The sequence below is a fragment of the Anabrus simplex genome, chromosome 1 (assembly GCF_040414725.1).
Source record: "Anabrus simplex isolate iqAnaSimp1 chromosome 1, ASM4041472v1, whole genome shotgun sequence".
Taxonomy (NCBI): Eukaryota; Metazoa; Arthropoda; class Insecta; order Orthoptera; family Tettigoniidae; genus Anabrus; species Anabrus simplex.
In genome coordinates this window covers 345,899,345-345,922,129 of record NC_090265.1, presented here as the reverse complement: position 1 = coordinate 345,922,129, position 22,785 = coordinate 345,899,345, and the positions used below count along the sequence as shown (strand labels likewise).

The following is a 22,785-nucleotide window of genomic DNA, read 5'->3' as shown; positions in this document are numbered from 1 at the left end:
GTCACCACGGGCTGTGAGGCGGGGCGGAGCCTCACGGCACCCCCCCCCCCCAAAAGGACACATACTTCTTTTTCTCACCTAGAAAAAGGCAAAGCTTGTCGAGGTGGACTGAGCGATGACCGTCCGACCAGGCCTCCAGTGATTTCCATCTCTTCGGATCGTTGATGAAGCACGAGGATGAACGTCATGGCGTGGCTTCAGAAACTGGAAGCAGATTTCTGTCTTGCCAACATCGATGTCTTGATGTAGAGGAACAAGAGCTTGGATAAGAATAGTGAGTATGTTGAATAGCCATGTGTACTAACTTACAATGTATTCTTTTATCTGCCTGTAAAATAAAGTTTCTCCGTGCAAGATCTTGTTTCCTTATTTTTTTAAAAACTTACATTGTACTTATAACACATGGTGCCCGTCATCCTTGAAGGGTCTGCCTTACAAAGGCTGCACCACTCTTAGTAATAAGCCATACAAAATACACCCTGGGGTGTAAAAATGTCCCTGTACTTGCGGCAAGGTATACATCGGTCAAACATTCCGGTTCCATTGGTACTCGTATCAAGGAACACCAAAGTAATATCCGTCTCAATCAGCCAGGCAAATCAGCAATAGCTGAGCACGCCCTGTCTATGTCGCGTCCGGAAATGTTCGACTACTACTAACATGTTTTCACTCCTTCCTTGAAGAAGGTGAGCCTCTTAGATTGTTCCGCCGTCTCTGAGACCGGGAGATGCTTGGAGAAAGTGAGGGGGTAGGCGTTCGTTTCCTATAATAGGAACTGTCTCGGCATTCACCTTAGTGCAGGAGAATGGAAAACCACGGAAAGCAATTTTCAAGACAGCCGAAGGTGGGGACCAGCTCCTCTCCGTCTCCCGAATACAGGGGCGTAGAGCTACGGTAGAGTCGTGGCCATTCCTCCTCTGCTCGATTGGCAGGTCAGAGTGCAGAGCTGTCGGACCACGGACCAGCGGTGGCCACGTGTGGGCCCAGAGTCACCCTGCATCCGCCGACCCGATGTTCGAGCTGTTACCCACACTAAACATTATAGGTCTGGGATTATACGGGAGGCTATGGAAATACGTATTTCACCAGGGACACTCTGTCACTTACGTAATACGTGGTTGCCACCCATTAAGGATTTATATAGGTGTCATTTCACTATTATTATTTCTTTCCGATGTTTTCCAAGTTCGTATTCTCCTCATCACGAGATGGTTCACACCTTCGAGAAGAGAAATAGTTAGAGAGGGCGCTCCGTATGTTTCTATCGGCCAAGTATGGCACCAACATCAAGCTCTGAGCGATCAGCTGATGTAGGGCAAAAGAAGGCGGTCTTCCGTAAGAGGAGCATTGCGGAGTGTTTTTAAATTCAGATTTAAGCGTGCTGCTTATGATTAATTGATTTAAACTATTGAAGATGGTGATAAATGCAATTCCCTAGGAATATTTCCGTTCCTTTTTGGATGAAAAGTGTTGAGTATCATTTTATAGGTGTGATATTCTGACGTGTTTATGTATCAGTTAAGCGATACGGTGACGTGAATAGATCTCACGTTGTTAACCTATTTTAGTTATTTGTATCCTAATTTCACAAGTTTAATTTTTTCTCCGTAATATTCATCTGCAATAGTTATTTTTAAAATATTTTCACAGTGCCGCAAATAATAAACTCAACAAAACATACCAATAAACTGCATTTATAATTATGCCGATTTTATGCTGGTTAAGCCTTATAAATCAAGAAATGTGACCGATAATAACGCAAACGTCTTCACTGCACCTATAATAATTATCGCCAAAGAAATTTTGAAATGACCAATACTTAATGCAGGTGATAAACCTCAAGGTTCTGTCGTTAAAAGAAAAAAACAGCCACTACCATCATCATACTTATTCACAGACCTTCACATTTATTTTACAGATGTACATTTAGGCATGATGATAGTTATTGTTTTACAGGGCCTAACATCTAGGTTATCAGCCACTATCAGATATGAATAAGCGCACCTCACCCCCCCCCAATTGTTATTCCCCCTCCCCAGACATTTATATCTTACATTAAATAAATTATGTTGTTACTTCATTTGAGTGGCTTGGGACATATTGACCATCACCCCCTTATACTTAGGTGTTTGTTGAATTTGTCTTAACCTAGTGTGTGCAACTAGCTTTTAAGGTCTGGGATTCAGGTAGGTGGGGGTGGGGGGATTTAAACGACGTAGCATCGCGGAATTTTCCTGGAAGGATTATTGGAAAACCCGGGGAAAATCACTACTCTAAGGATGGCCAGTCAGCACCGGGATTCGAATTTTCTATCCCCGGACATCCGGCTCAGCCGCATAGTCATGGTGCGCGATTTACGGCTATGCTGTGAGGTCCAGAAATCAATTTAGGCTACCAGAAAAAACGAGTATGTCAAAAAAGTTCAAAGTAAGATAAGTCTACGATGTAGTTATATGTCAGAAATAAACTATATGTACCTAGGCCTAATATTTCATTTGGTCCCAACGTTACAAGTAAACATGTCAATATCTATCTATGGAAGGAGAGTACAAGTCATTTTCTGACTTATACTCGTTTTCCCTGGCAGCCTAGATACTGTATGAAATCAAGACTGTCTTTTTAGTTACAGATTTTAATCCTTACCTGTGAAAAGATATCTTACTCCCCTTTTCAAACCTCTGACTGCAATTGTAAGCAGAGCGAGATATGACCATTTTTGCTATATTATTTCAGACTAGTGTACTTCACTTATCACATCAACGAAAATACGTGTTTTTTAATGTTTGTAACACATTAAAATTGCATAGAAAAAGCCTGATTTGTCGACAATGAATCCTTGAAATCTCCCCCCTTACACCGATGGCCCGCGGAATTTATTATAGGTGCCTAACATCAGCTGATTTATATCTTGGAGCCATGTTCTGCTGGCAGCGGTACTCTCTATCTACACTGACTGACAGAGCAAATGCAACACCAAGAAGGAGTGGTTCGAAAGGGATGAAAGTTGGGGAAAAAGCAGAGACGGCACGGACGAATAATTGATGTTTATTTCAAACCGATATGCAGGTTACACAATGTGCACGGTATCGACTCAGTAGGATGTAGGACCACCGCGAGCGGCGATGCACGCAGAAACACGTCCAGGTACAGAGTCAATAAGAGTGCGGATGGTGTCCTGAGGGATGGTTCTCCATTCTCTGTCAACCATTTGCCACAGTTGGTCGTCCGTACGAGGCTGGGGCAGAGTTTGCAAACGGCGTCCAATGAGATCCCACACGTGTTCGATTGGTGAGAGATCCGGAGAGTACGCTGGCCACGGAAGCATCTGTACACCTCGTAGAGCCTGTTGGGAGATGCGAGCAGTGTGTGGGCGGGCATTATCCTGCTGAAACAGAGCATTGGGCAGCCCCTGAAGGTACGGGAGTGCCACCGGCCGCAGCACATGCTGCACGTAGCGGTGGGCATTTAACGTGCCTTGAATACGCACTAGAGGTGACGTGGAATCATACGCAATAGTGCCCCAAACCATGATGCCGCGTTGTCTAGCGGTAGGGCGCTCCACAGTTACTGCCGGATTTGATCTTTCTCCACGCCGACGCCACACTCGTCTGCGGTGACTATCACTGACAGAACAGAAGCGTGACTCATCGGAGAACACGACGTTCCGCCATTCCCTCATCCAAGTCGCTCTAGCCCGGCACCATGCCAGGCGTGCACGTCTATGCTGTGGAGTCAATGGTAGTCTTCTGAGCGGACGCCGGGAGTGCAGGCCTCCTTCAACCAATCGACGGGAAATTGTTCTGGTCGATATTGGAACAGCCAGGGTGTCTTGCACATGCTGAAGAATGGCGGTTGACGTGGCGTGCGGGGCTGCCACCGCTTGGCGGCGGATGCGCCGATCCTCGCGTGCTGACGTCACTCGGGCTGCGCCTGGACCCCTCGCACGTGCCACATGTCCCTGCGCCAACCATCTTCGCCACAGGCGCTGCACCGTGGACACATCCCTATGGGTATCGGCTGCGATTTGACGAAGCGACCAACCTGCCCTTCTCAGCCCGATCACCATACCCCTCGTAAAGTCGTCTATCTGCTGGAAATGCCTCCGTTGACGGCGGCCTGGCATTCTTAGCTATACATGTGTCCTGTGGCACACGACAACACGTTCTACAATGACTGTCGGCTGAGAAATCACGGTACGAAGTGGGCCATTCGCCAACGCCGTGTCCCATTTATCGTTCGCTACGTGCGCAGCACAACGGCGCATTTCACATCATGAGCATACCTCAGTGACGTCAGTCTACCCTGCAATTGGCATAAAGTTCTGACCACTCCTTCTTGGTGTTGCATTTGCTCTGTCAGTCAGTGTATTTTGTTATTAGTAAACCTTTTTCTGAACACTGTTTTTTTTAAGTACCGAAGTTGTCAACACTTCATCTTGTTCCTCCTGATTTTTCAGATGCTTGTAAATATGTTCTCTAGCCAATCAAAACAGGGGTTGTGTACAGGAATCCAGTCTATCAGCAATGTGTGGTTCAATTTAATCGGGAAGCTTCCTCTTACGGAACTACATAAGCAGGGTACTTTAAGGCCGTCTTGTCTGAATTGCTCCAGTGCCTGGGAGCGTGACTTGACGCAGGCCTAGGAGGCAGGGGCGCAGCCTGCTTGAAGAATATCCAGCAATACAAGGTAATGGCAGAATTTTCCTAAACATGTGACAGCGCCTGCGGGTAGTTTGAGGGGAAGGTTTTAGCCGGTTTCTTTAAATGTAATTTTGTGAACTGGTGGTTTAAATGTAGGATTTTAGGCCAAGTCTGAGGACTGTGTTTCTATTCCCTACCGGGAAATATGTAATGTAAGGGAAAAAAGAGTGGTGAACATCTGCCGTCTCCCATTCAACCTTGCAATTGGGTGACGAAAGTTTTCAAACTCTAAATTTTGTAAATCTCATCTTGGCTTTAAAGGTCCCTCCTTTAGTTACCCTCTTGTAGCATGGGATTAACCTCTGTATCTTTGGGCCGTAAGCCCACTTAGGTTTTTAGTAATTTCTATAAGGAGTGTTGGAGGTTCCCCTCCTTGCCTTTTGTTAATGGCCGGTTATGTGCAACATTTTCTCGTTCACTCTTAAGGCCAAGTAGTATGGGTAAATATGTCCCTGTTTATCCTGTATTATCCGTAATGCAGCTGTTCTTCGTTGCAGCTCAAAACGCTTAAAAGGCTTGTCATTCACTAAACCAACCATCTCAAAGGGGTAACCTAAGTCTAGTGGTAGCCCACGTCTTGAACTCAGCATACGCCGCTGAGTTTAACTGCACTTGAAGAATGTTTAAGAATTGTCTGTGAATAATTATTACGAAGTAGAAACTGTAAGTTTAAATGCGGACTGAAAATGTATACGTTCTCTCGAAACTTCACGAGAAGAAAACACAAGTTCAAATATGGCATTAATATTCTATACTCCCGAAGTTTGTTACAGGTTCAAATGTGGCGCTCGGAAATATTATGTTTCCACAGTCTGTTATGACAAGAGAAATTCAATATGACACATGAAAAAAATTACAACACTTGGAAAAATACTATGTTCCTTTGGAACGCCACCATTAGTAAAGGAAACACAAGTACTAATATGACACTTGAAGAAAAATACTATGTTCCACTGGAACCGAGCACTAGAGAGTCAGAGTATCGTCTCACCGAAATGCCGAGTCCCGGCTGGACATACTGTAGCTTCGGTCTTCCACACTTATAGATCTCCACGCGTCACCCGTATCGTAGAGACAGTGGAGTATTACTGTCTATCCGTGCTTTTATACTTGGAGCCGATGAAGCATCTCGAAACATGGATATTATCCACCTCTGTAACTCCTAAAGTACTTGGTAAATTTGCTCAAGAATTTGATAGCTTGCAGCTGTTATTACGGCCTCAACGTTGGTGGTGCAAAATTAATTGTGTCTTAACTCCAAATAGACTTTTTACAGATGGATCTGAACATGACCATATATGGCCGTACAAAGCGGCCATGTCACTGCTGCGTACGTCAGCCGAGTTCGGCGGACTTGCCTATCCTTCACCTCGCGCGAAGTTTAACTCTCATAAATTCGAACTTGTTTTTCTCGTAGCGGTGTTTCCGGTACAATATATTCTTCATAAAGCATGGAGGAAGTGGGAATTGAGTTATTGTATATCACACTGGCTACATACATTGTAATTACAACACGAAAATAATAAACTAATTGCAATATACAGAATGTTCCCAAACATGGGGGATGTAATCGGCGGGGTGGACAGTACACCCAAAAGAGTCTGTATGAACATATTTCGTACGGTTGATCGTTACGAGCTACGCCTATTTTAATTATTACAAGGGGTGGGGGTGAGGATTAGTTCGTATTTATGTTTTAAGTTTAGAGTCAGAAATGACGACCGAGCGATTTGGCCATGCAGTTAAGGGCGCGCAGCTGTGAGCTTGCATTCGGGAGATAGTGGGTTCGAACCCCACTGTCGGAAACCTTGAAGATGGTTTCCCGTGGTTTCCCATTTTCACACAATACAAATGCTGGGGCTGTACCTTCATTAAGACCACGGCCGCTTTCTTCCCGCTCCAAGCCCCTTTCCTATCCCATCGTCACCATAAGACCTATCTGTGTCGGTGCGACGTAACCAAATTGTAAAAAAAAAAAAGAAAACAATCAGGAATGACGTTCCGGACATTGCAATAGGGCCTACTTTGACAGCGTGTGGTACAAGATTGCCATCGATGCCTGGAGTATTCGAACGTTTCCGACAGCCAATGAGATGGTGAGCCCAGCTGTGCACTGAGGCTCATGGCGGGCATTTTGAGGACTCATTTGTGTTAGAATGCAATACGCCCAGTGATTTAGTTGGAACGAAATATTTACAGGAACTCACCTTAGCAATTTACAAATGGACTCGTATTGGGTGTCAAAATCAGCGGCCTCTTGTTTCCGACAAGTTGTTTCATCAGCTGAATGTCTCCCCTTTCGTAGCCATGACTTGACATATGGATGTGGATTAAATATAAGCACAGGAGGTCCAACGCTGCTTATGAAAATAAGTCCGCTTGATCTTGCATCCAGCAGCCTATTTCTCTTTTCGGTGAGGATCTCATTCATGGTACTGAAAGCTCCTTCAGCTTCTGTTGAAGAGATGGGAATGGTCTGTACAGTCTTGATTAAAGGCATCAGCTCCACTGGAATTTCCTTGGTCTCGACATACTTTCTAAAAGCATTAATGTACCTCGTCTTGTCTGACACGTGGAAAAAGTCACAAAGGTTGCCAACACTCTCATCACCATAGTATATATCCAAAGTAGAAGTGGAGGGCCAGTTATTTTGGTATAGTATCTTTGAATCACTGATACCTTTTGTCATTCTCTCATGTCTCTGCTGACTAGTGCTGGAACCAAGATGAGATGATGTGGACACATTTTCCATAAGCCTGTTGTTTAAATTGTTCACAAGACTTCTGAAAAAAAGCTTTCTGTCAATTTTTACAACTCTGTTTTAGAATCATGTAATCCTATGTTTCTAAACATTTTGTTTTCTGCTGCTTTAGGAACTGTTCTGTAGTATTCTCCAGGATCTGAGTTACACATAGATTCAAACATTTTTATAGTGTGCTTGATTGCATTTTGAGCCTCTGTCAGACTTGTCTCTCTTTACTGCAACTCTAATAACAAATCAGCTAACTCAACAAGAGCATCATACATAATTGCCATATTTTCTAGGAATTCTACACATGTTAACATATTTTCTAGGCCTTGGAATTTTGCCCTTTCTTTGGAGTCTCTCTGGTGGTCATTTTTGAGCTCACTAAAATGTTTTACTAGTGCACTATAGTTTTCCCAGACAGCTTTTACAGTTCTCTGGCTCGATGCTACCCATCTTATTGTAAGTATTTTGGATTCACTTGGATTCATACAAACATAACAAGTGGAAGAAGGTGGTTGTGCTCACTTCCCGCTCTCCGAATCCAATAGCAGTGTAGCCAACATTAGAGAACCAGAAAACCACCCAGGAGTGTAAAATCGTCCGTATCTTATGAATAGAAAACCGTAAGTTTCGAGATTAGTCCGCTAGAGTACACTCATGACGTTTCAGTGCTATTTATCCCTTTCAGACCGAGTACGCACAATTGTGCGAGTTCGTGTTTTAGTTATCCCTGACCGTACTTGATGTTTTTTCGGCGCTACACCGGTCTGCAGTGATTGTGCAGGACACGTGGCGTGTATTTCAATTGATTTTAGTATGCGCTTGACCGCCAGGGCGAAGGAAGAAGAGTTTAAAAAGCACAGTTGATCGGTGAAATGACAGGAAGCAGTAGTGCCGAAAGTAAGTATTTATTTACTGCGTTTATATTAATCTAGAAGCTTTACTGAATACCGGAATATATTCAATGAAGTGTGTACATTGGTTAGTGAACGTAAATTTTGAAGCTACACCATCGTACGTGATACAACGAGGTTTTGAATTTTGATACGCACAATTGTGTGGGTCCTGTTTTTCGGATATTAGTTTTTATTTTGTAAAATAAACTATCAATATGTATATTGAGGAGCATTTTAGTCAGTTTTTGACATACAAACAAAAATTCACACCTCCAGTTTCCTTTCAGGTCTGAAAGGGGTATAGATTATAAGATTTTCTTACTGAATGTAAAAATTTTACGTCATTGTAAAGCGTGAAAATATTTTTCGGAACGGCGTTCTGGCCCGTTTCGGTCCAACTAAACAACTGAATACGCCTGCTGGTACACCAATATGGCGACAGCTACTCGACACGGGATGTGCCAGGTAAGCCTGTATAAAACTGGAAAGTCTTTTATTCGTAAACTATTGACCATGAGACATAAGCCAATAGAGACTTTTTGTGTTGTTTTGAGGTATACTCCCTACCCCACGATTACCTCCTACACGTTCTGAAATACCTTATAGCAGGGATGGCAAATCTTTTCCGATTTGCGTGTCAGTTATTACTTTCCACTGTCTGTTGTACCGCCGGTTATTTTCTTTTAAACTGCCTCACTTCAGTTCATTTAGGTATTAAATTGCATTACATATAAATCCATTCGACTGTTTCATAATTTTATTTTGCAAACATTACTGAAAATTACATTTCAAAAACAGGTAAATTTTATGAATGGGCTTTATTTTTTCTTTAACCTACAAAAATTTGAAGAAAAAAAGACCATAAAATTCATTGTGACGTAATCACCACACACACTATCCTCCACCACAATAACACGCAGTTACCTACACATAGCAGATGCCGCCCACCCTCATCGGAGGGTCTGCCTTACAAGGGCTGCACTCGGCTAGAAATAGCCACACAAAATTAAATTGTGACGTAATGCTTTATTAAAGCGTAATGTTAACATATGCTATGTTGGTAGAATTTCGACCTACTTATAACATGTCAAAACATTAAAATATGCTATGTTGGTAGAATTTCGACCTACTTACAACATGTCAAAACATTAAAATATGCTATGTTGGTAGAATTTCGACCTACTTATTACATGTCAAAACATTAAAATATGCTATGTTGGTAGAATTTCGACCCATTTTATTACATGTTAAAAACATTAAAATATGCTATGTTGGTAGAATTTCGACCCATTTTATTACATGTTAAAAACATTAAAATGTGCTATGTTGGTAGAATTTTGATCTATTTATTACATGTTAAAAACATTAAAATATGCTATGTTGGTAGAATTCCGACCTATTTATTACATGTTAAGAATTTCGACCTATTTATTACATGTTAAAAACATGAAAATATGCTATGTTGGTAGAATTTCGACCTACTTATTACATGTCAAAACATTAAAATATGCTATGTTGGTAAAATTTCGACCTATTTATTACACGTTGAAGACATTAAAATATGCTATGTTGGTAGAATTTCGACCTATTTATTACACGTTGAAGACATTAAAATATGCTATGTTGGTAGAATTTTGACCTATTTATTGCGCGTTTAAAACATTAAAATATGCTATTTTGGTAGAATTTTGGCCTATTTATTACACGTTGAAGACATTAAGATATGCTATGTTGCTAGAATTTCGATCTATTTATTACATGTCAAAAACATTAAAATATGCTATGTTGGTCGAATTTTGACCTATTTATTGCGCGTTTAAAACATTAAAATATGCTATTTTGGTAGAATTTTGGCCTATTTATTACACGTTGAAGACATTAAGATATGCTATGTTGCTAGAATTTCGATCTATTTATTACATGTCAAAAACATTAAAATATGCTATGTTGGTCGAATTTTGACCTATTTATTACATGTCAAAAACATTAAAATATGCTATGTTGGTCGAATTTTGACCTATTTATTACATGTCAAAAACATTAAAATATGCTATGTTGGTAGAATTTCGACCTATTTATTACATGTTAAATACATAAATATTTCGTTTCGTGTTCCAGAAGGTGCACGGAGAAACTAGATGAAGAGGATAGAGGGGAGAGGTTGTCACTGTGCCCTCAGACTCACTAGTTCCTTCGAGGAAATATCGAAGGGGGCTAAATAAAGAGGATTGACACGTAACAATATGTTCATTCACGGCCTTTTCCGTAATTGCTAACGTGGTCAGGAAATACGTAAATCAGTTCGAAAATCAATACCTAAATATAAATATATTGGTAGAATTCCGACGTATTTATTACATGTTAAAAACATTAAAATATGTTGATATGTTGTGCGGCGTGTCATAGAAGGCGTGTTCGTGTATCACCTAGTGGCATGCGTGTCATAGGTTCGCCATTCTTGCCATATACATATGTAGCGTAGGTTATAATGGGTTTACAAATCTGTATGAAGTGAACCGTAGAAGCTTGAAAGGGCGATAGGTCTTGTGGCACTTAATCTTTTGTCCAGCTTCGACTCTCAAGAATATGGTGAAAGATTGAAGGTGTCAACAAAAGAAGGATAAGGACCATAAAGGCCATGAAAATGAAAGTTTCCCTAAGCCTCGCAAACCTAAAAATATAGGGGTCGGAAAAATTGCCCGAAGAACGTCGGCTAGGAAAAGTGAAAGTAAGAGGAAGATCCCGTAGTCGCCAACCCACACACCCAAGATGAGAGTCCCCGTGGGTTTCCCTTTTCAGTCGTCTTTTACGACAGGCAGGGATGCCATAGGTGTATTCTGCCACTCCCACTCACTGGGAGGTATGTGAGAACTAAAATAACACAGAAACAAAGGAATTCTTAGAGCTGTGTCACGTCTTTCGCGCTAAGCGTGTATATTAATTTGATTAGAGAGCAGGATAAGTATTCGCGTGTGTACAGCTTATTGAACGTACAAGACAGAGAATAACGACCTCGTCGCAAAGGGCAGGACTGCGGACAAACTAGTGGACCTTGACCAAAGTATAAAATATTTACATTTGGATGACGTTTTACTGCTATAATGCTCGTTCTCAGACGAATGTGCTTAAAAGGAGGTGTTACCAAATTTTGCAACTTTCACAGTTTTTATCTTTCCTTTCTTCTAGTTGCCAATTTTTCGTATCTAGACGCTCAACGATATGCTCTAAACCACATTAGAGCTCATCATACAACTGTTTTCTACGACATCATCACATGAAAAGAAAACTGACGTTATAAAATTGATTTTCGAACTGTTTTGCGTATTTCCTGACCACGTTAGCAATTACGGAAAAGGCCGTGAATTAACATATTGTTACGTGTCAACCATCTTTATTTAGCCCCCTTCGACATTTCCTGGAAGGAACTAGTGAGTCTGAGGGCATAGTGACAACCTCTTCTCTCTATTCTCTTCATCTAGTTTCTCCGTGAACCTTCTGGAACACGAAATGAGTGTTCCAATTCTGGCCGCACACTGAAGATTCTAGTACTCTATAATCAGGATATAAAACGGAAGCTAGCCGTGAACAGTTAGCGAGTGTAGATAATTGGACAGCAGTAGGGTTAGCTGTCGTCGGAGAGTTGTTCTTGTTGTTGTTGGTGGTGGTGGTGGTGGTGGTGGTGGTGGTGGTGGTGGTTGATTTTCATGTGTGTGGCAGGTGTTCCACCAGAGTAATTGCCTGAGTATCGTCGTGTTGGAGTGTTATTGGAGTATTGTTGGAGTACTCTGTATACTACCGTGGAGGTAGTGGGTGCGAACCCCACTGTTGGCGGTCCTGAAGATATGTTTTCCGTGGTTTCCCATGTTCACGTCAGGCAAATACTGGGACTGCGCCTTAATTAAGGCCACGGCCGCTTCCTTCCCACTTCTAGGCCTTTCATATCCCATCGTCGCTATAAGACCTATCTGTGTCGGCGCGACGTAAAGCCCCTAGCAAAAAAAAAAGCTTTTCAGCATTTAGATCTCTACAGAAAACGCTTCCACACTATCATTACTAAGTTCACTAGGAGTACCTGTGTCCTTAGGTATATTTTCCAGCTCATAAGCTATATCAGGTACTTTGAGGCATGTTCTGTAGAGAGCTGAAAAGTAAGAAAAGATTTTTACTGCGGAATTCGTTAGAGTGACGTAAAGCAAATTGTATTTTTTAAACTACCATGGACTGTAGAACGACGTGGACTCAGAGTGTGGAATAGTTGTGTGAGCAGAATTGGAACAGTGTTAAATTGTTGAATCGAAGTGTTGAATTGTTGTGAGATGTTTTTCCGTGGTTTCCCATTTTCACACCAGGAAAATGCTGGACACGGTTGCTTCCTTCCTACTCGTAGCCCTTTCCTAACACATCGTCGCCATAAGACCAATCTGTGTCGGAGCGAAGTAAAGCAAACTGAAAAAGAAAAAAAATGTTGCTGTTATGTAATCGCTGGTTAATTGTTAGTGCTAAATAGTTTCCTACCGAGCTCGATAGCTGCAGTCGCTTAAGTGCGACCAGTATCCAGTATTCGGGAGATAGTAGGTTCGAATCCCATTGTCGGCAGCCCTGAAAATGCTGCTATCTCATCAACAGACAGCTCCTCAAATGTAATCACTTATGCTATGCTGAGTGGACCTCGGACCAGCCCTCTCGCCCAGGTAATAATAATAATGGCGTATGGTCTCCGGAGAGGCCTGGTGCAGGTGTTTTTCTAGTAGACGGCCTATTAGGCGACCTGCATGCCTATGAAGATGAGGGCCCTACCTAGGATGATTTCTAATGTTGAATACGCCACACACACCCAGCCCCCGAGCCATTGGAATTAACCAATTAAGGTGAAAATCCCCGACCCGGCCGGGAATCGAACCCGGGACCCTCTGAACCGAAGGCCAGTACGCTGACCATTCAGCCGACGAGTCGGACCTCGCCCAGGTAAAAACCCTGTTCTCGCCGGGAATCGAACCCAGGGCCTCCGGGTGAGAGGCGGGCAGGCTACCCCTAGACCACCCGGACGGCTGGAAAAGATATACTGTAATTATGTTTAATTGTTGATATCCTGGTGCGTCTGTACCACCGTCGTTGTCGAGGTGTTTATTTCATGTCCATCACCAGCGTGATGGATACTGGCATTCCGTATATGTTAATGAATGCAGATATGTTTTTTTCTCGCTCAGGCCTGCTGATTAAATCGAAGCAACCAATGGGGCCGCATTAAGCGCATTGTGCCACCTGTTCACGCAATGTTGGTGGGCAGAAGATAATTGCTCTGTTTGTTCAATATTCATGAGAACAGAGTATTTACTGGCCTCGTAGCTAAAATTGTTCTGATTGCGCACAAATTAATGTGCATCGACAGCATGCGTCTCAGAAAAGCAGACAATAATTACTTACTGGCCGGCGTGTACGGTTAAGTACAGTTTGAACTTAAATCTATTGAACCACTTTTATATGCAGAAAGTAAGGATGTACTAAATACAATGCATTACCGAATTGGGGGAACAGGGGAAGACAGAGCCGCAGACAAGATGGGGTGCCTGTTTATTTGTCTGCAAGATGCTACTACCTTCTGAAAAACTATCAAATCTTGAAGAGCAGTTCGATGTTGGTCATCGCGTACGATTTCAGCCAGTTTGCAGTGCTTCTTGGCGTGTGGTAGACATTTTGCTATTGCTCACGCTTGTGATCTTATGTTCTGTCATACTGGAAATTTCAATAGGTAAACTACGATTTCCAATAGATACATTAGTTCTTGAATATCATCCGTGACAGAGAGTCTTAAGAGTAGTTGTTTTGGACAATTCGGCCACCTCCTCACTCCTCACGTCCTCCTACTCACGGTGAACTCACACCTTACTTAACCCTTTTGCTGGGGCTGTACCTTAATTAAGGCGACGGCCGCTCCCTTCCCACTCTTAGCCCTTTCCCACTCTATCGTCACTATAAAGGGCCCCATAGACGGTCCGTCTTACTGTCCGTCTTGCCTGCGCAGTTCTAAGATGAGAGGTAAGACGGAACACGAAAGAGGACACAGACGCTCCGTTTTGCTGTCAGACTTGCGATCAGTTTTCGCTAGTCGTGCACGGATAACATGCTAGAGGAATTTCTAATTTACACCGCTCTAGCATTAGCTTTGAGATCAAAAGCTAAAAAGAAAAGGGCTTGATCAAAATGGGCAAAAGCTTGGTTAGTTAAACGAGATACACTGTCGCATATAAATTTAATGAAAGATTTAACTATTGAACTAGGTGAGAAATGAAATGAAATGTCGTATGGCTTTTAGTGCCGGGATGTCCCAGGAAGGGTTCGGCTCGCCAGGTGCAGGTCTTTCTATTTGACACCCGTAGGCGACCTGCGCGTCGTGATGAGGATGAAATGATGATGAAGACAACACATACACCCAGCCCCCGTGCCATTGGAATTAACCAATTAAGGTTAAAATCCCCGACCCGGCCGGGAATCGAACCCGGGACCCTCTGAACCGAAGGCCAGTACGCTGACCGTTCAGCCAACGAGTCGGACAATTATTTGAGGATGGACAGTGAAACGTATTTATACCTTCTTCACCTGGTAGCGACCCATATCAGAAAGAGTGACAATGTAATGAGACGGGCAATGACACCGCATGAAGACTCAACGTCACACTTCGTTTCCTAGCAACCGGTAGAAGTTACGAAGATCTGAAATTTTCCGCTGCAATTTCAGTCCAGTCTTTGGGAGTAATAATTCCTGAGACTTGCTCTGCAATATATAAGGTGCGCAAGAATCAGTATCTCAAAGTAAGTAAAATTTATTTATAAGTTTCTTGCACAAGGTAAAAGGAAATGTATTTCATGTTAATTTAATATAAAACAATGTATAATGTATGCTTAGAGTACAATAAGAAACAATTATATAACGGAGTGTGAAAATTAACAGTCTTCGTCCAACCAACCTAAAAACAAAAAATATAATTAATTGCATTGGTTAAATTATATTTTAGTTGCATGATTTAATAATAATAACAATAATAATAATAATTTTATTTTGTTTCAGTTTCCAACAAAAGAAGATGAATGGATATGTACTGGACAGCACTTTGAAAGAAAATGGAATTTTCCAAACTGTCTGGGTGCGGTTGATGGAAAACATGTAAAAATAACCCTGTACCGTGTACTCTTTACTTTTGATTTTCCACAAGCACGGATTACAACGGTATAGCTGTATGAATTCCATTAGAAACGCTCGAGGCATGATTGTTAAATCCGACGTTATGTCCTACGAGCGAACTGCACTGTAGGAGCAATTGGTTAAAACTGACGCTAAGTCTGAAGACCCCACACACGCTCCAACTTGCTCGCCGACTTACCTGTACACGCACAGAAAAATCAGGCGCTGCCAGATTCACTTCGAGCCAAGCCTAAGACAGTACAGGGATGAAAATTCTACCACACACGGTCCGTCTTACCTGTCGTCTTAGAACTGCGCAGGTAAGACGGACGCTAAGACGGACCGTCTATGGGGCCCTTAAGACCTGTTTGTGTCGGTGCGACGTAAAGCAAAAAACAAACAAAAATACCCTTTGTTTACTGAAATATTAATTGCTAAGTTTTTGGATGTAAATTTTAATACGGTTTGCTGATAGATATACTAACAAGTATGAAACCATAAATACGTGAAATAGTTGTAATTTGGGCCAAAATGTAACTTGGGTCTTGAAAGTCCCGGCAGGATTTACAGGAATATTTTCAAGGTTCATATGAATGACAAAGCACTTCACTATGATCGTAGGCAAAAAGAAATTACAAGGCTAAAAGTGAGTAAATTTCATCTGACCGTGGTGTCCGGCTCCATGGCTAAATGGTTAGCGTGCTAGCCGCTGGTCCAAGGAGTTCCAGGTCCAATTCCCGGCCAGATCTGGGATTTTACCTCCCATTTCCTTTGGCTCGGGGGCTGATTGTGTGTGCCGTCTTCATAATTAGAATTCACCTTAGGCAGGGCCCAATCCCAGCGGACGCGCAGGTCGTCTATAGGGTGTCAGCTCAAAAGACTTGCACCAGGCCTCTCCTCAGGCCACGGTCCATCATTATTATTCTTATTTATTTATTTATGTATGTATGTATATATGTATGTATGTATGTATGTATGTATGTATGTATGTATGCATGTATGGTGTATGGCAGTGACAGCAATGGTAAACATAGAAATAACGGTACTAGTAACGGTAGTAGTAATTATTTAGCTTTATTCCAGCAGCTGAGTGATTAGATATAGACTGCCATTCTTATGAAGTCTGCAGCAAAAATCCCTTCTTGCTTTTCAGCATTTAGATCTCTACAGAAAACGCTTCCACACTATCATTACTAAGTTCACTAGGAGTACCTGTGTCCTTAGGTATATTTTCCAGCTCATAAGCTATATCAGGTACTTTGAGGCATGTTCTGTAGAGAGCTGAAAAGTAAGAAAAGATTTTTACTGCGGAATTCGTTAGAGTGATTATATATATATATGCAACCGCCAAAATAAAGTTGAACAATAATTTGCCGTTGGCAGTGATGCATTTTACCATGAAGAGGCTGTCCAATAACCCATAGACACTAATGCAGTTAAAACCTGCAAACAGAACCTCAACCACTGCTTGATTGTTTCTGGAACCTGACGGGTCTTTGAAGTCCCCAGTATTTTATAACACCAGAATTGCACAGTGCAGTTGGTAGCAGCGAACTCACTGCCTTAACATCGCTACTGTATGTTTCGATTTATGTCACTGTTATACAATCAGGGGAGAAAACGTACCCTAGTTATGACACATGTATCGTTGTTTATATATATATACTATGTTTTCAAGATGGTAATTCTATTCATGATATTTCGTTATATAGAATGTTATCTAGTAATTTAAATGCTTATGGTTAAGCATACTAGACGTACATAGCACCTGATTTGATGTCGATTTCATTTGAATAGCAACCGCGCACAGCGTCTGATAAGGGTCCTCTACCAGATGTTGCAAGGATTCTAAGTCGGGATACCCAAACGTCTAAATCAATGCAGCGCCGATGAATGATTTTTTACGATACTTGTATTTCTTTTATTGCTAACTCTCACATTTGTCAATAAATTGAGTATGTTCGTTTAGTTTATACAGAGAGTATATGGTGACATAAAAGTAGGCTGCCTATTTAATATTGACGAAGCCCATTGCATTTGATGTTTAATGCCAACGAATTATTTCAATGATTCAACCATTTAAGTAGCCTGCTTGCCCATTTCGCTATTATTATTATTATTATTATTATTATTATTATTATTATTATTATTATTATTATTATTATTATTATTATTATTATTATTATTATTATTATTATTATTATTTCAGAGTGGCAGTGGGAACAATGGCCTCAACAACGGGTATCTGGCAACTCTTCTCGTGGACCAGGAGCTCGAGTGGGAGTATCCTTGTGGTTTGACCGGCCGGCTGCTGCGTGGTGGTTATTTGGAGGAAGGTTGCTACAACCAGAGCCCAAGGCATACTCTGACCTGTGGCGCTATGACAGTGAGCAACGCTCTTGGTCCAGAGAGTACCCTACTTCCGATGTACGGAAGTCGTACCTAGGACGTCTTGTATCAGAGCGGCCACGGCGTCCACCTGACTCGACCCTGCTGCTGTGTGGCCGTGGTGCTGATGGTGAAGAGAGGTCTTTCGCTTTCTATGACGCACACAGCCGGCGCAGCAACACAGTCTGGCAGCTGGAACTGCGTGATCATCTCTGGACCGCTTTCTTGTGCTGCTGTGACAAACCAGACTCAGCTAATAGGTAAGTAATCGAAAATCAAGATTCGATTTATACAACACAAAAAGAAATACTATACGCGAATCTTTTCTGAGCCCTGAGCTCCCTAGTGCTGAATCGGTAGACCTCGGTTATCTTCGACATCCATATTGGCAACCTTTGAAACACAAACTATGCATCGCTGTGCGACATCTGGCGTGCACTTTACGAACTAGTACTGATGTTGTTTACACAGCAAAGCCAAACTATATAATTCATGCTAGGAGCAGGATTCGCATCGAGAAATGTTATATAATGTTAAATAATGTATGTGTGACAGGAGTTGTTGGCGTAAGATAATAAATGTTTAGAAAATTCATATCGATCTATCATATTATCGATTCAATTCAGATTTCATTTCCATCCAGTTGGCAGTATAACCGAAACCGTCAGCGCTCCCTCCTTACCCCTCACCCCGTAAGAATCGGGCTCAAGAAAAAGTTCGCGTATAGTATATAGGGCTTCGTTCAGTTCGTCGATCATTCTAACTCACCAATTATGTACAGTTGTAAACATTTGTCATGTAGCCCTTGTGTGCCGTGTGCCTGTCGGGTTTAAATCCGCTATCTTGGGATCCAGAGGCTGACACTTTACCACTGATCCACAAAGGCCGTTTCCATAAAAAGAAGGGAAGCTATCCATAGTGAGAGTTTTAATATTATTGCAGTGTGCGATGATGAATGGAGACAAAAAGAGCTGGTTTCTTATCTGTTATTGCAACAAAGCGAGTAACTAAATATGCCGGTGTATCCATCTGTACAATTAAATCCAACAGATGTCAGTTATGAGAAAGAGAAACTCTGTCATATCATACGCCGTCTCAAATCAACTGAAATAATGTCTTTATCGCGACTGAGGGACTGAATCCGCACCTACGTGCGACGAGGATTTTACTGTCATGTTGAAACTGTATCACAACATTACGGGGATACGGATGGGATTGTTTCTGATCTAATCGATGCAGTCATAATCGCAAACATAAAGGAAAACAGTGATACCTGAAAGTGAAGGGTTTTGATACCAGGGATTCAAAAGGGACTTTCCAGACTTTGAACTAGCCCGGTAACGATAAGGAATACTTCAATAATCGGTTTACATGTCGCTAATTAACGTTATTAGGTCTATAAAAATTCCATAGTCGCACGCTCCGTGAATCGCACGCTCCGTAACATACTGATGTTTTCCAATTGGTTATTGTGGCTCGGATATAGAGTGTTTGTGTTGCAGAGGAGATACATTCCTTTCATGGATGTTCTTTCCTTGGGTCAACAACAAGGGTGTAGGAAAGCTGATACTCAACTTGTAGGATTCTAGCAAGGGATAGCGAGTAACCAAATATGCATGTGTATCCATCTGTACAATTAAATCCAACAGAAGTCAATTACGAGAAAGAGAAGCTCTGTCATCTCGTCATACGCCGTCTCCAATCAAGTGAAATAATGTCTTTATCGCGACTGGAGGACTGAATCCGTACCTACGTGCCACGGGGATTTTACTGCCGTCATGTTGAAACTGTAGCAAAACATTCAGCAAAACATAAGATTCAGGCGGTCAAATGGACTGTATAGCGATTGACCTATCTAATCCATTTGATAGGTCAGATAATGGTAGACTACTGGCAAAAAATGAGTGCAACTGGACTAGACAAAATAGTAACTGAATGGGTGGCTATGTTTCTAGAAGATATAACTCAGAGAATTAAAGTAGGTGAAGCATTATCTGATCTTGTAATCAGTACGAGGGGAGTTCCTAAAGCAATATTGTTGGACTTTTATGTTTTATTATACATGGCTCACATAAAAACATATCACAGCTTTGGTATGAACTAGAGTAGACACACACTGTTTCACATCCATGGTGCTCTGCAGGGTTGTTCGTTTATCCCTTGGTGACATCTATGTGATGGAATACTGAAGTCAAGTACATAACCCTCCAGTCGTAGCAGTTATATTTGTGACCGCACCTCAAACGGAGTGGTTCGTGACATACGGCATGATCTGTCAGTGCTGTGTGAGTTGTCGTATTCGTAAGCAGCACAGGCACGACAGAGCACAAGACGTGGGAAGGCATTTACCATCAGAAAAAGTCATGCGTGCAGTAACCCTCAAGCAGGAAGGACGCAAGCAGCGTTGCGAAGCGAAAACAAGTTATTTAATTCCCTCTCCTCGAACGAGGAGGGGCGGGCCATCAGCTCAACAAAGGAGCTCTTCGGCCGTATAGAGGAAAGAATTAGTGAAGAAGATAAAGTGTAGGGGGTGTGTGTTGTACACACCAGAGGGGGAAAATAGTTAATGAATCTGGTGTAAAGGCACCATGAATGAATCTGGCGTAAGGGCACCATCACAAGAAGCCGGGACCCAGGGAAGACCCACAAAGCACCCCGCGCAGGCAAACCCCCACAAACACCATGGGAAGAGGGACGAGAAATTTATTGACATATTGATGCATCTCGGGCGCGCAAGTCGGAATAGATACAATTTTACATAAAGTTACAAAGTATTTCACATAAATTGAGTAGGGACAATGGGGGTGTTCGGCGGAAAGATGGAGTAAGGAGTTGGGTAGTATTGCGACATGAGGTAATAGAGGGTTGTGGTAACGTTGGTTATGGAAGTGGCGAGAAGGCGAAGTACGTAGGTCCATGATGGGGAGTGGCGGGAGAAAAACGGGCGGCTGTGGGGCAGCTTGGTACATAGCTTGCGGAGGCGGGGCAGGTGGTGGGCTAGCAGAAGAGGCATGAGGAGGGGGGTGGTCGGTACGGGGTGGGGAACGAGAGTGCTCCACGTGGTAAGTCCGCCTGCGAAAACGGACGCCGGTAGTGATGAGATGGTCGACGTCGGCAGCTGATGATAGTTGGAGGCGAACCATGAACTTCGGGCCGGTGGAGTTGAAGATGCGGTACGTCCGATCGGCTGGGACGCCTGCCCTTTGGAGATCTTGCAGTAGGTCTTGTTCGCTGATGGCAGGGTCAATGCCACGGACGACACAACTCCGGGATGGAGATGTCTGTTGGACGACAGTAGAAGAGGCTGCTTGTTCCGGGGAAAGTGACTAAGCTGCGACGGTGGCATCCGGGATGTCGGCAGGAGGCTGCTGGGGACAGGGTAAATTAGGAGAGAGCGATGTAACAGGTATGGAGATGATAGGGGAGGAGTGGCTAGTGGTAGGAGTAAGAGTAAAAGAGGACGGGGTATTAGTGGCAGAAGTGGTGATGGTAGTGGTGGAAGTGACAAGTGTGGACGGGAATGTACGAGATGGGGAGGGGGGGTGGTGAAACAGAGGGAGCACGGGAAGGATTAAAGAAGAGTTGACTTAAGATGGACTCAGTAGGGCGGACCACGTCATAGAGCCGGCCGGCGATGGTTACACCTGTGGTTTGACAGGCGACTTGGTCGGTGACATCCCGGAAGGTGATGAGGATCTGCGGTGCAGGCCCAGAGGTGCATTAATCCCGGAGGCGGATGACGTCGGCGACGGGACAGCCGGACTTGCTGAGTTTCATGAGAAGGTAGGAGTCTTCGAGCGAAATGTCCACATCCTTGATGAGGCTGTAACAAACCATGGTGGAGAGGGGAGGCGACAGCCAACTAGGCGTCTGCCCGTTGAATTATTGTTGGGCCGACTGAGTAACAGCAGAGAAGAGCACCACTCAGCCGAAAAAATCGTGGACATGTGACGTACGAAGAGGGATGGCAAGCAGCGTTACGTGGCAGAGCGACTGGGAGTGTCTCAGCCAGTCATCTGCAGGTTGTGGCGGCGATATTAAAAGCTACAAAATGTCAAACTATGACATGATTCAGGAAGAAAATGGAAAAGAACGCCAGGTGAGGACCGATTTCTTCATTTACATGCCCTCTGAAATCGCCACAGTACAGCCAGGAACCTACGAGGTGAGCTAATTAACGCACATGGGACTGTCGTCAGTACACAGACTGTTCGTAGTGGACTGTAGGATGGTCAGCTTAAAGTGGCCCAGTACATCCCTCATCACCGAAGATGCCGTGTGCAGTATGCATAACAGAATGTCAACGGGAAGCTCCGACACTGTACTCCAGTATTCTTTGCCGATGAATCCAGATTCCAGTTTTCTGGGTCAGATGGTCATATTCGAGTCTGGCGACGTCAAGGAGAACGAAATTTGTCTTGCAACATGCAGGAAACAGTCGCGTACATTGGTGGATCAGTGATGGTTTGGGGAGGAATTTATTTGAACCATAAAATTGACCTCGTAGTCATTCAGGGGCGATTGACAGCTGTGCGCTACATTGAGGAGGTTCTGGAGAACCAACTACTACCGATCGCAGACAATATTGGGCAATATTTCACATTAGTGCATGATGGAGCCACTGCACGTTCTGCTAGGGCTACCAGGAACCTCCTTACAGCTGCTGGAATTCAAGTAATGGACTGGCCCGCATGTAGACCCGACCTCAGATGTATCGAGCATTTGTGGAATCAACTTGGTAGGCGTATCGAGAATCGCCCACAGCAACCCCGCACACTCCCGGAGCTGACAGCAGCATTATCTGGAGATGGGGAGCCATCCCCCCAGATGCAATTTGGAGGCTTATCGGAAGCATATCACGCCGGTGTGCTGC

General features: G+C 43.1%; 1 protein-coding gene across 1 annotated transcript in view; it reads left to right on the top strand.

Moving 5' to 3' along the window:
* Positions 1-22,785, top strand: part of LOC136866146 (uncharacterized) — a 127,835-nt gene that overhangs the window by 37,183 nt on the left and 67,867 nt on the right. The window contains exon 3 of the mRNA XM_068226510.1: positions 17,734-18,172. Coding sequence (XP_068082611.1) covers positions 17,734-18,172 — 439 coding nt within the window. The remainder of the gene's footprint in view (positions 1-17,733; positions 18,173-22,785) is intronic.